The following is a 13226-nucleotide window of genomic DNA, read 5'->3' as shown; positions in this document are numbered from 1 at the left end:
CTGCACACAGGGAGTCGCCATGAGCCAGAATCAACTCGATGGCAACGAATAACAGCATCGGGCTGAGCTTCCAGGCTCAGAGCTGGAAGTGGCAAGCCCCTGAGTCCACACTCTGCTGGGATCTAGCAGAGCAGAGGCCAGCATCCTGATGTCACAGCTGTTGTCCTTTTTCTCCTCCTTTGCTGGAATCCCTGGTGGCATAGTGGGTAAGTGCCACAGCTGCTAATCAAAAGGTCAGCAATTTGAATCTGCCAGACACTCACTGAAAACTATGGGAAAGTTCTACTCTGTTCTATAGGGCCACTATGAGTTGGGATTGAATTGACGGCAGTGGGTTTGGTTGTTTGGTTTTGCTGCCAGAGGCTCTCATCTGCTGTCACAGAAGGGAAGAAGCCTCAAACAAAGCCTTCCATCGTCTGCTTTCACTTTAGTCTCTTGTCAATTTGTGGCCTAACAGGGAAAGGGCAGGGCATAAGGTATTTAAGTAAAATTTTAAAAACTATGGGCTACTAACCAAAAAGTTGGTGGTTTGAACTCACCCAGGGATGCCTCAGAAGAAAGGCCTGGAGATGTACTTCCGAAAGGTCACAGCCACTGAAAACCCTATGGAGCTCAGTTCTACCTGGCATACAATGGGTCGCCATGAGTTGGGACCAACCTGATGGCGACTAGTTTGGTTTTGGTTTTATTTGAATAGCTTAGAGGAGAAGGGAGGGAGAGAGAGGAAAGAAGGGATGGGGAAGGATCTTTTCCAGTTGTTTGGGATGGTAAAGTCCTGGAGGGGGCAGGGCAGGGACTGGACTTCGTGATCTCTTGGGCTAGAAACTGGCTGATGCACAGTGGTGATGGCATTGGAAACAAAGGAGACCGAGGGAGACGCTGCACAGAGTCAGACTTTTTAATGATGTGGTCTTGGTGGGGTCTACTTGGGGAGGGGGACCCTTGGGGAGGTATTTCCCTGAACCACAGCCCCCATGCTTGGGCCGCCATCCTCCCTCCCCCCTCCTCGTGTGGATGCCTTGGGCCTGCAGGACCCTTGCTCCCTTTAGGCTCCTGTAAGGCCCCTTCTCAGTCCTCAGAGTCCGTTCTTCTTTTGTGCAGAGGCTTGGAGTGGGACCATCTGCTTCTGCTGCTCCTGCTGCTGTCGCCTCGGTGTCCCTCTCCTCCTGGGGGCAGAGGGGTGGTACCCTGGGTGTGAGTGGCATGCAGGCTGGGAGTGGGGGAGTGGCTTGCCCAGCCACCCACTTTCTGCCCCAAACATCTACTGCTCCCCAGAGCTGGGAGTCCCCGGAAAGATTGTAGGAGACGCTCAGCCAGTTTGAGTTTCAATGCCACCCCAGTCTTGGGGGGGTGCCCTGGGGTAAGTCTCTGTTCCTCTCTGGCCTTCAGCATTCTTATCTGCCCAAGAGGGGGCTAGACCAAAAGGCTGTGGTTTCCTTGTGGCTCTGAGGGCTGATCTTGGGTAGGGAGGGTGCAGCCTACCTGTTCTCCACGTCTAGCACCGTGTCAGGCAGTGGCTGGCCCAGGGTCTCCGGCAGGAAGGTGATGGCAGCGCTGGCAGCCACGGGGACGGCACCGTAGATAAAGACAGGCATGGAGGGGTAGAGCTCGGCGGTCATGCTTATCAGCGGGCTCACGATGCTGCCCACTCGGGCCATAGTGCTGCCCATGCCCAAGCCCGTCTGCCTGTGGGGCCACAGTTCTGGCATGAATGCTGAGGTACTGGCCACACCTGGAGCCAGGGCAGCTCAGGCCCAGCCCCAGAACACCTACAGCTGCCCCCTCTCTTTCGCATTTCATTGGTAAACCCACTTGGCTTTTGTCTGGGCAATGTTTAAAACAGGAAGTTGGGAAGGGTCCTGGCCATGGAATTGAGATATTTGGGATTGAATTTTTCTTCTGCCTTTAGTTCACTGTGTGACCTTGGGCAAATCCCTTTCCCTCTCAGGACTTCAGTTTCCTTAACAGTTGAATGAGATAGTTAGACCAATGGTTCTCATATCACCTGGGGTTTTTTGAGTTACAGTTGCCTCAGCCCCACACAGACCTATTGGAATAGAATCCCCAGGGGAAGGGACTTGGAATCTGCAGTAGTTAAAAGCATTGGCTCAGGAGACAAACTGCTTAAGTTCAAATCCTGACTTTACCACTCACTAGCTGTGTGACCTTGAGCAAGTCACTTAACCTCTCTGTGCCTTGGTCCTCTCATTTGTAAAATGGGAATAATAATAGTACCTACCCCATAGGCTTGTTATGAGGATTAAATGAGTTACTATTTATAAAAAGTTTAAACAATACCTGGCACATATTGAGCTTTTTACTATTATCCTTTCCCTGAAATCCCATAAGAGCATAGGATAGTAACCATGACCCCCCAGGGTTCTTATCCAAGTAGCCTAGGGAAACCTGACATTTCTTTGATATCTAATGTTTTCTCTAAAAAGCGCATTTGTATTTTGCATCCCATTCTTAAAATTAACGTGTGATTTTTGTTTCTTAAGGCAAAAACAAAAACAAGAATGCGAAATTACACTCCCCCATCTTAGCACTTCAAAAAGCAGTGCTATGTTCATCCATATTCCTGACATACTCATGTGTCGTTGTTGCTGTTAGGTGTTGCCGAGTCAGTTCTGACTCCTAGCGACCCTGTGTACAACAGAATGAAACACTGCTGGGCCTGCACCACCCTCATAATCGTTGCTATGTTTGAGCCCATTGTTGGCAGCCACCGTGTCCGTCCATCTCGTTGAGGGTGTGCCTCTTTTTTGCTGGCCCTCCACCTTACCAAGCATGATGTCTTTCTCTAGGGACTGATCCCTCCTGATAACATGTACAAAGTACATGAGATGAAATCTCACCATCCTTACTTCCAAGGGGTGCTCTGGTTGTATTTCTTCAAAGACAGACTTGTTTGTTATTCTAGCAGTCCATGGTATAGTCAATATTCTTCGCCAACACCATAATTCAAAGGCATCAATTCTTCTTCGGTCTTTCTTATTCATTATCCAGCTTTCACATGCATATGAGGCAGTTGAAAATACCATGGCTTGGGTCAGGTGCACCTCAGTCCTCAAGGTGACATCTGTGCTTTTTAACACTTTTTAATACTATGTACCACCATTTAGAAGTATGGTTCCCATGATAGGAAATGATTTTCATGTTTGTGGCCTTTGGTTTCAGATGTATGACTTGGTTTTTGATGGAATTTAGATTTGGTAAAGGTCAAGTGGGAGACTTTGATTCACTGCCTCTGAAGTGTGTCATCTGGGCCTGCTACCCTGACCCTATTAGTGGCTCCCTTGGAGACCTTCTTCTAGGATCAGGCAAGAGCTTGGAGGGCGGCCCTACCTGTGTTACCCAGGAAGGGTATATTAAGTGCCTTCTATATGTTTTGCTCTGATGGGTGTTGGGAAGGGGCCTTTGCGTTGGGGCACACTAGACTATGCTTTGGGGTCTGACCTCTGTGCCAGAGAATGTCTTGCACCAAGGTACCAATCTTCCCCACCTCCCACTGGGCCTCCACTTACCGCATCATTGTGGGATACACCTCCCCAGTATAGAGGAAGATGCAGGTGAAGGAGGCAGCCAGGCAACCCTTCCCCAGCACAGCAAGGGAGGTTCGAACAATGGTCTGGTCTAGAGAGAAGGGAGCAGGGATAGAGGGAGCTTGGGAGTGGGGCTGGGAGGAATTGGCTTCCCCTCCCTTTTGAGAAGTTGGACCATGTCTGGGGATGGAGCCTACGATGAGGGAGGGCCAAGGTGCTCATGGGTGCTCACCCTGGGGTAGCACCCCATTGACCAGAATGCAGATGCCTGCCAGCAGCAGTGAGGCCATCTGGGCAGGTCGGCGACCCAGGAAGTTGATGACAAGGAAGCTCACAAGCTTGGCAGGCAGGTCCACAGCGCCAAAGATCACTTGGATTAGGTAGATGCTGACCCCAAAGCCCTGCAGGTCCATGACCAGCCCATAGTAGGCGAAACTAGTGGCAAACCTAGTGGGGAGGAGTAAATGGCCTGCCTGAGTTTGTTAGGCGGCTTAAAGAGGGATGCTTATTCAGAATAGAGGTGAGCTGCCCTGAGTGTCCTGCTTAAGGAGCTGGAAACTTCCTTGGTTAATATTTCTTCAGACTTTTAGTAGTATCCAACTTAAAAATTGAAGTAGTCCTCCCATATCCCAAATTTTGCAATCTTCTGACAACTAGTGTCCCTGATGTATTAGGAAATTTGTACTTAGTTGCTATGTAGGATTTACATAGTTTAAGTCTTTATCTTATCTATTGATGCTGGGCTGAGGGAGGTGGGCAGGTGGAGAGTCAATCCATATCTCTAGGGCCAAGGTGTTGGGAGAGGCCAATTTCCTGGGGCTTGTTCATGGTCCTGGGATGAGTGTTGTACCTGTTAAGATGTCAAGAGCCCACAAAAGGAAGCTTAAGTCACAGGATAGAACCCACAACTGAGGGTGAATTCCCCTAAATTGGAAGCAAAGAGTTCACTGGCAAGATTGTTTCTTCCGACCATGCTTGTCTTAACTGTCACGGGGTGGGGATTGCTATAGTGACGGGAGGGAGGGTAGCACATAAGAAGAGTATTGGGGAATGTGGCAAGGGGAAAGGAAGTGTTTGGCTTGTATCAGTGTGGCTCAAAGTACTCTAGGAAATGGACTTTAGCATCTTATTGCCTGTGTCTGTGTTTCTCGCAGGCACCCTGAGGCCAGTATAGTCTCTAAATGTTTTGCAAGCCAGACTGGTCTTTGCCTTCAGGACATGATTTTGTTGACTCTGGGGACCACCACTCCTGATAAGATGCTTCTATATTGGAACAGGGTTATTGAAGGGGGAAGAAGGAGGGATAGGTGTCCCTATTGAGGCCTGGGACTGAGCCAAGGCTAGAGGGCTCTGATTCTTCAGGACTCTCCCTGGTGGGGGATTATTGCCCCCTCATAGCTGATCTGCTGACTTCTTCTCCCTCTAGTCTGGCCTCTTCCTCCCACCGCATCAGCTCTTTGCCCCTGGCCTTTTGCCTCTTGGCCTGCCTGTCTTTCTCTCTGTCCATAAGTTGGTGTGTCTGGGCCTACCACAGCATGGTGAGGCAGAGGAAGAGGTGGCGAAGGGCAGGGCAGCGCAGCAGCTCCAGGGCCGAGGCCTGGCCTTTGCCTGTGGTCAGCTCCTTCTGCAGACTGGCCTGGAGCACCTGCCGGGATGGGCAGGGCTCAGGGCCTGGGCCCCTCCAGAGGCTTCTCCCAGCCCAACCCCTGTTCGGGGAAGCCTCCTGAGTCCCGTGTTCAGGGATTGGGGGTGGGGGAAGATGGAGCCCTGGTGGGGTCTCACCTCCATGTTTAGATTGGCTCCTTCTTCCTGCCTCCCATTGATCTGGGCCACCCTCTGCAGGGCCCTCAGGGTGAGGTCTAGTCTCCCAGAGGAGGAGTACCAGCGAGCAGACTCGATGAAGAACCTGGGAGCAGGAGGAGGGTGGGTATCGGCATGACCTTGGTTCCAGTCTGCTGGGCTGGGGATAGGAATGGGAGGGGGAGCTTTCCAGGGGCCTCTAATGGGATTTTATTTAAGTCTGGGAGCCCGGAGGCTTTGCCAACTTCCCCTCTCTAGGACCACAATGGAGTGCCCAGCTTGGTGAGGACTCACTCCCCAATCCAGGAGCTCAGCTTGGGTGCTCAGTAGGGGGAGCAGGGCAGGCAGGCTGAAGAGCTGGGGTAAACTGGGGAAAGCTGAAGAACAGGACACCCTGGGGAAAATTCTCTGTTTTCCCATCTGCCACACTAAGGCTTTGGCCTGAGTATGACCTTGACCTCCTGGCTTTGACCTTCTCTGATTCTATGGGCTTGGGTGTATGATGCACTCCAGGAGATGTCCTGTCCCTGTGATCCTCTGGGCTCCTGTGGCACTGCCTCCCACCCTGGGTCCTACGCACCAGGAGTAGATGAAGAAGACGAAGAAAGGCAGGGAAACCAGCAGCTGCAGATGGCGCCAGTGGGGCACGGCGTAAGCCACGCCAGCCAGGAGGAATTGGCCCAGGCTGTAGACATAGCCAGTCAGCGTGCCCACACAGGCCCGGGTGTGGATGGGCATCCACTCCACATCTAGAAAGAGGGTTAGAGCAGGGTGGTGCAAGTAACAGGGCTGCCAGGTGGGTGAAGATCCCAGGGGCAGACAAAGACCCTCCCTCCAGCCAAACCCTGCTCTATGCCCAGGCTCCACAGACAGTGCCATGAGTGTGGTCACAGGTTGGGTGTCAGGTAGGGGAGTGGGGGACTTTTGGTGAATGTAGGGATGGACAGGTGGGTTCAGAATCCCCAGGAACTGGCCCCTTCACACTCTGATGTTTTTCACTCCTTCCAACTGCCTGTCCTGGCTACAGTACCCTCTCTTCCAAGCATCTCTGACCACTGAGTCTGTCTTCAGTGAAGCTGCCCCTCTGATCCTCCTTGGCCTAGGCTGGAGTCCAGCTTCGGTGGCCAGAGCAGCTCAGATGGAGGCGATGACTTTTCTCCATCCCAGAGAGTCGAGGGGGGAGTGGGACCACTTCTCTGCTGTGGTCCGAAGAGGCCCAGCTCAGGTCCTTGTGGCACCTTGATGGGGCTCTGGGTCAGGGACTTGGGGTGAATTCCCCAGGAGTCCTGCCCTGACTCTAGCCGGTCCCAGTTAACTCCATTAGGGAACCCGGAACCCCTGGACTCCTTTCTGAACTTGAGGAATGGCCTTGCGTAAATCCCTTCCCTTCTTCTGCCTTGGGTCCTTGTCTGAGAAACAGGAGAAGTGATCTGTCAGAGGGTCACACTGACGGCCGATGGACAGATCACGCTCAGTCCAGAAAGGTGCTCGGTCTGCGTGCTGCTGGCTTGCCCTATATTAGAGTTAATTACCCAAAAACCCAGTGCCGTTGAGTCGATTCCGACTCATAGTGACCCTATAGGACAGAGTAGAACTGCCCCATAGAGTTTCCAAGGAGCGCCTGGTGGATTCAAACTGCTGACCCTTTGGTTAGCAGTTGTAGCATTTAACCAGTATGCCACCAGGGTTTCCAAGAGTTAATTACAAACATTAAAAACAATGGGAGATTTTATATTTAAAAAGGGAGGAGGGAGCTCTGAGAGTCATGGAGCCTCCTCACTGGGGCAGCAGTGTGGCTGTGGCCCCACTGTATCCCTGTGGATACAGTCCTCACCACTCCCTAGTGCCTCTCCCACCTGTGTCAATCATTTGCGTTACCCAACAACAGAGTTTGCAATCCCATGTCTAAATGAGGGGTCAGGGGTGTGTGAGCCAGAGAGAAAAGCTCTTGTGTTGGCTGGAAGGATCCAGGAGGGGTGGGGCTGGGAGAGGAGGCAGGGAAGGGGCTGCTGGGCTGGGTGGTCTGAGGGGAGGGGGAGGGCCCCCGTGCTGTCCCCCTGGTATCCCTCACTCAGTGTCATGCAGTTGAGGGCTATGCTAGCCAGCGACATGCCAGAGAGGAGCCGGAAAGTGCAGTAGATGGGGAAGTTGGGTGCGAAGGCCGCGCAGGTCCCAGACACCGCTGTCTGCAGGTAGTTTAAGATCAGTATCTTCCGGCGGCCCAGCCTGTGGGGGGAGAGAAGACCTGAGGGACTGACAAGAGGGTGGGGAGGGGGGTAGGCTGGGCAGGGAGAGGAGTGCTTGCCCTGGCTGAGGCCCTGGTGATTGCTGAAGTATCTGGCAAGGAAGCTCCTTCACCAGCAGATAGTTCCCCCAGGCATGAACTATGCAGCCTGGGGACCAGAAGCCCTGGGTTCTTGTCCTGCCTGGCCACTGACTAGGTGGTGGAAGGGAGGAGGGAAGACCAGTGTTTGCTGAGCATCCGCTGTGTGCATGGGGTGTGTTAGGCACTTTCACATGCACTGGGAACAGATTATTATTCCATTTGAAAGAGGGGTGGAGTGACTTGTCCAAAGCCACAAGCTTGTGAGTGGCAGGGGAGGATTTGATGACAGAGCCCATTCTCTGTCCACCCCCTGCTGCCTCCTGCACTGTTGCTTCCTCTCCTCATTGCTGAGTGCCTGGGCTGGGCCAGAGCCAAGGTGTTCACACTGTGGTCTAAGGAGCCCTTTGGATTCTCAAAGTGCCTCAGGGGCTCCTGCGTGCGAGTGAGTGTGCGAGTGTGTTGGGGCAATCAAGGACAGAGCCGGCAGTATTCCGGACCTCCCTTCTTGCTGCCTTCAGAGCAGTTCAGCTTTAATCTGTTAAACTTACTAAACTTTCAAAGAGGGCTTTTGTTGTTGCAAAAAGGATGGAAAACTGCAGGATCAGATGGTACCCACGGTCCCTCCTGTCCTGGTCATTCCAGGGATGGGATTCTTCTGAGGACCTGTGAAGATCCCTGTTGGAGTCCCTGGGTGGTGCAAAAGGTTAAGTACTAGGCTTCTACCCGAAAGATTGGCAGTTCGAATCCACCCAGAGGCACGTCAGGAGAGAGGCCCCGAGACCTACTTTTGAAAAATCAGCCATTGAGAACCCTACGGAGTACAGTTCTCCTCTGACACACATGGAGTTGCCCTGAGTTGGAATCAACTCGATAGAAGGTTTCTGTACTATGAGGCGGGGCTGTAGGTCCTCAAACCAGCCCCAGATGGGAATGCTGGCCTCCCACCTAGGCCCCTTGTGCCAGCTGAGGAGCTCCAACCCTAGCCCAGCCCCTTGGCCTTCCTCAGGACTGACCTGTCTGCCAGGTACCCGAACACCATGGCTCCAAGCAGCACCCCCACCATGTACAAGGACTGAGCCAGCTGACGTAAGGCCCTGTTAGAGCACACGAGGTCCCACTGTGGGGAGAGGGGGCAAGTGTCAGACAGAGAAGAGCCTGGGCTGCAGTGGAGCCACTTCCTCTCCTTTCAGACTGGCCCCCTGAAGGCTGTGTCACCCTCTTCGTCACCCTCTGTGTTCCAGGAGCTGAGAGCATTTTTTTGACTTTTCAACTCCCACATCCACCTTTTCTACATAGACTCCCGTTTTGAACCTCGTTCTCCATCTTCCTGTCTTGGCCTCTGGAGAACTTGAGACTGTGTGTGTGTGTGTGTGTGTGTGTGTGTGTGTCTGAGGGGAAGGCAGAGCCCACATAGCACACAGAGGGGGAGCCCCAGGTCCTCACCTCAGTCACGATGGTGGAAGGGAAGGTGCTGTTGTCGTAGATCCAGCCATCGGTGCAGGGCTCTGTGGCCCCTGTGATGTTGGCCTCTGTGCCATTGGCAGAGGGTGGTCCCCACCGTGGGGAGGTGAAGCGAAGGCAGGACTCAGGCTGCCCCTGCCCGTCCCGGGGCAGCCAGGCCTCTAGCCCCCCATCCTTGCTGAGGTTGGCGTCGGCAGGTTGGCGGCAGTGGTGGGTGGGGATGGCGGCAGTGAAGTTCTGCAGCGTGTTGTGGGAGGCCAACAGGATCAGGGGGAGGACCACCAGGGTGACCTGAATCCGCTGGAAGCGGCCGACGCCCCCCACCTGCTGTAGGAGGTCATTGAAGGCCATGGGGTCAGGCCTGGCCAAGTGGCTGGGGGCCGAGGACTTCCAGTCCCAGGATCTCTGTCTGTGTGTCTGTCTGCCTGCAGTCCTTCAGAGGAGGAGAGGGGCTGCCGTTGCCTCCGCAGCTGAGCTGCGCCCAGAGCAGGATCTGAGCTGGCTCTGTGGGGGGACAGCAGCCTGGCCAGGCTGCCCCTCCTCCCCTCCCTCGTTCCTGGCTCTGGCCCTCCCTTTCCCTTGCAGCCTCTCCTCACTTGGGGGTGGGGGAGCTCAGCTTTCAGGGTCTGCTATAGGCCTGACCCCTGCATGGGCAGTTTTTAATCCTTGGCCTGGAGGGAGTTAAAGTGTGACTTGGTATCAGGAGGATTAACCCTGCGAGTATCCTTGTGTCATGGAATTTCTCCAAGTGAGTATAAAGGGCAGGAGAGGGGGGACTAAAACAGGGATGGCCGAGGGGATGGACTGGGAGGGCCCTTCTGGACATCTAGGGGCAGGAGGGGCAGAGTGGGACATTTTTCCTTCTTTTTCAAGGGGAGACCAGGCTTTGGGAACTGTGGTGGCTTCTTGAGGGGTTTCTGGCCTTTTTGGTGGACAGGATCCAGACGGTTTTTCTTTGGGGTAGGGCTGTCAGATAAAACATTGTGTACCAGTTAAATTAGAATTTCAGACCAATAAAAATTTTTTTAATTATAAGTAGGGTTGCTATGAATCGAATTCAACTTGATGACAATGGGACGTCCCATGCAATTTTATTGTTGTCGTTAGCTGCTGTTGAGTCACCTCCTGACTTATGGCGACCCCATGCACAACTCAATCCTGCACCATTCCCAAAATTGGTATGTGGTGATCCACAGGGTTTTTGCTGGCTGATTTTTAGAAGTAGATCTCCAGGTCTTTCTTCCTAGTCCAGCCTAGCTTGGAAGCTCCACTGAAACCTATTCAGCACTAAAGTAACATGCAAGCCTCCACCGACAGATGGGTGGTGGGTGTGCATAAAGTACATTGTCCGGGAATGCATCCTGGGTCTCCATGGAAGGCAAGAAGTCTACCACTGAACCACTGCTGCCCCTCCCTGTGCAATATTGTTGTTGTTGTCGTTGTTAGGTGCCATCGAGTTGGTTCTGACTCAGCCACTTTATGCACAACAGAACGAAACGCTGCCCGGTCCTGTGTCACCCTTACAATCGTAGTTATGCTTGAGCCCACTGAGGGACTGAAAAAATTATCCATTGATCTGAAATTCAACTTTAACTGGGTGTCCTGTATTTTTATTTGCTAAATTTGGCCACCCTAGTCTTTGGTCTTCTGGGGTCAGCTCACTCACATCTTATAGGATCATGGCTTTGTTCATATGGAAGAAATGACAGAGGTCAGAGGCTGTTCTTGAAGGAGCAGGACCTAAGTCAACATCATGTGTGGTGTAGGTTGATTCTCCCAGTGTCTCAGCTTTCACCTTCTTGATTATCCAAAATTCTCCCATTGTGATGTTGTCTCTGTCCATTGTTTTATTTTTGCAATGAGCATGAACTTATTTCATTTTTAGCCCAACTCTAGGACCACCACTTTAATTTCTCTAACACTTTGTTTCCTGAGTCTGGTCCAGGGCAGTGTTGAGCTCTGGATTAGATGGGTTTCCATGGTATGTGGTTGGTTGGAACATGGATTGAGGATGCCGAGAGTGCAGGTTGCAGCTTCCCATTTTCACACAGTGCATATTATATATAACATGGACTCTGGAGTCAGCCTGTTTGGATCCAAATGATCAAGCCACACTAACTGGCTATGTAACCACGAACATATTTCCAAATGCCTCTGTGCCTCAGTGTCCTCGTTTGCAAGATGATGATAATAATGGCATCTACCTCACTGGGTTATTGGAGGGTTAAATGAGCCAATACGTGTAAGCAGCTTAAAGTGGTTCTTGTCCTATAGCTCAGTGAATACATGCTGTTCTTACTATTTATTTCTGGAAAAAAGGTGAGACTGTTACATCGGATGGATTTCATAGAGGAAATATGTCTAAACACATCTTACTTTAAAACAGCTTTTCTCCACGGGGAGTGATTTGGCACTCTAGGGGACATTTGCCAATGTCTGGAGATATTTTTGGCAGTCACAGCTTGGGGTGGGGGTTGTTACTGGCATCTAGGGGTTGAGATTAAGGATGCTGCTAACCTTCCTACAATGCATGGGACAGCCCCCGCCAACAGAGAATTATCTGGTCCCAAGATATCAGTAGCAGAGATGGAAAAATCCTACCCTAGAACATACCTACCTCAGATTTATTTTATATAATGATTGGTTCCGATACCTGCTTGGTTAAGGGAATTCCCATCATGCAGATGACTCCTACCGAAATATTTCTAAGAATGCTCGTGCTCTCAGTTCAGCGGGGGAAAATGTTTTGCAAGGTAGGGGAGAGAATGTCTCCTTCTTGTTTTGCCTGATTACAACAGGGTAGCCTGGGTGCCAAAGTCCAGCAGCTCTTTCCATGGCCAAGCCTACCCAGACACTTTCACCCAGGACAGGACCTCGGTCTCCCTGTACCTAGTCCAACACTCCTCTTCCATTCTCTAACTTGATTGTTGGGCCTGACTTACCATGCTAGACTCTTCTTTGCCCTTGATGGTGTGTTTCCTCTTGGGTCTCTTTCTGTAAGCTGGCCCCTGTTGACTGTCCCTCCATGTGTATTGGTATATGTTGAACACAATGAAGGACTGGGGTTTGATAATTTTATAGGAGGTACCCTGGGCACTATACAAATCTGGTGATGAAAATGGCCGTGAGGAGAAGGGGCATTTATTTTTCCACTGTTCAGAGTAGAAATCTGCAAGGCTTGCTGTTGAGGGGAAGCAATTCAACGTCCGACTCTTCTTATTAGAAGTCAAGATGCCCTGTTATCATGGTGCAGTTTACATAAACAACATCTTTGTGTGTTAAATCGGGTGGGTGTTTCTTGTTCACCGAGGCCCTGGGATACATGAAGTCTTGGACTATCTGCTGGTTTAAATCTATTCTGTCTAACTTCAGAGCTGGGGCTCGTCTCTGCTGTTTTAGAGGTGTAGATCACCTAGCTAAGACGGCCCTGGAGACCATCTGGTCTTGTATGTGTAGAAGAGGATAGAGGAGGCCCAGAGAGGGGTGCGGCTCATCCCAGCTTCCCTCCTTCCGCCCAGTGTTGGTTCCGGGCTGGGACCCAGAGTGTGTCCAGATGCTTGATATTCTCCAGGCCAAAGTATATAGGAGCTCCATGGCCTGGGATGCAAGGACAGCTGGACAAACAGCTTGGGAGCTGCGGGGCCAGTCTCCTGCCAGGACTTGGTGCCCTCATGGGGAATGGGTGGAATGCTGAGGGCAGTCGGGGAGATGATGGCCCCCTGCAATCACCCTCCCTCTCTGAGTCTTGTGCCCAACCCTGCCTTGGAGAAGAACTCCCTCTCTAGTGCCTGACCAGCTCCAGGTCAGGCTGAGTGCAGAAAAAGACTTCAGGGACTAAGTTGTAGTTGGCTCCTGGGATCATCCGGCTGGCAAGGGGATTCCCCACCAGCCTCCCAGCTCTTGGAGGATTTTTGGATAGAAATGCTTCCATGGCAATTGGTTTGTGGAGCTGGAAACTATCCCTTAGGGATCTCCTGGGTCACTAGATACTCAGAGTTGGACTCCCCTGTGCTGATTAGAAGGTGGAATTATGTTCTGGTCAGGCTCAGTGAGAAGGGGTTGAATATGGGGACTTCCTCATTGGCCGGGAGTCA

At 52.0% G+C, this 13226-nt stretch overlaps 1 protein-coding gene across 1 annotated transcript; it reads right to left on the bottom strand.

The window, feature by feature from the left end:
• Nucleotides 1-1068: 1068 nt before the first annotated feature.
• On the bottom strand, nt 1069-9486 carry SLC22A6 (solute carrier family 22 member 6). The gene is given in 10 exon segments (XM_064287897.1): nt 1069-1210; nt 1476-1686; nt 3528-3636; nt 3778-3992; nt 5075-5190; nt 5328-5451; nt 5926-6094; nt 7417-7571; nt 8685-8788; nt 9115-9486. Coding segments are annotated over 10 exon segments (1707 nt in total). The 5' UTR covers nt 9484-9486; the 3' UTR covers nt 1069-1075.
• Between the last annotated feature and the right edge of the window lie 3740 nt (nt 9487-13226).

This window comes from Loxodonta africana, chromosome 7 (genome assembly GCF_030014295.1).
Source record: "Loxodonta africana isolate mLoxAfr1 chromosome 7, mLoxAfr1.hap2, whole genome shotgun sequence".
Classification (NCBI taxonomy): domain Eukaryota; kingdom Metazoa; phylum Chordata; class Mammalia; order Proboscidea; family Elephantidae; genus Loxodonta; species Loxodonta africana.
This window is presented reverse-complemented; position numbering and strand designations above follow the sequence as displayed.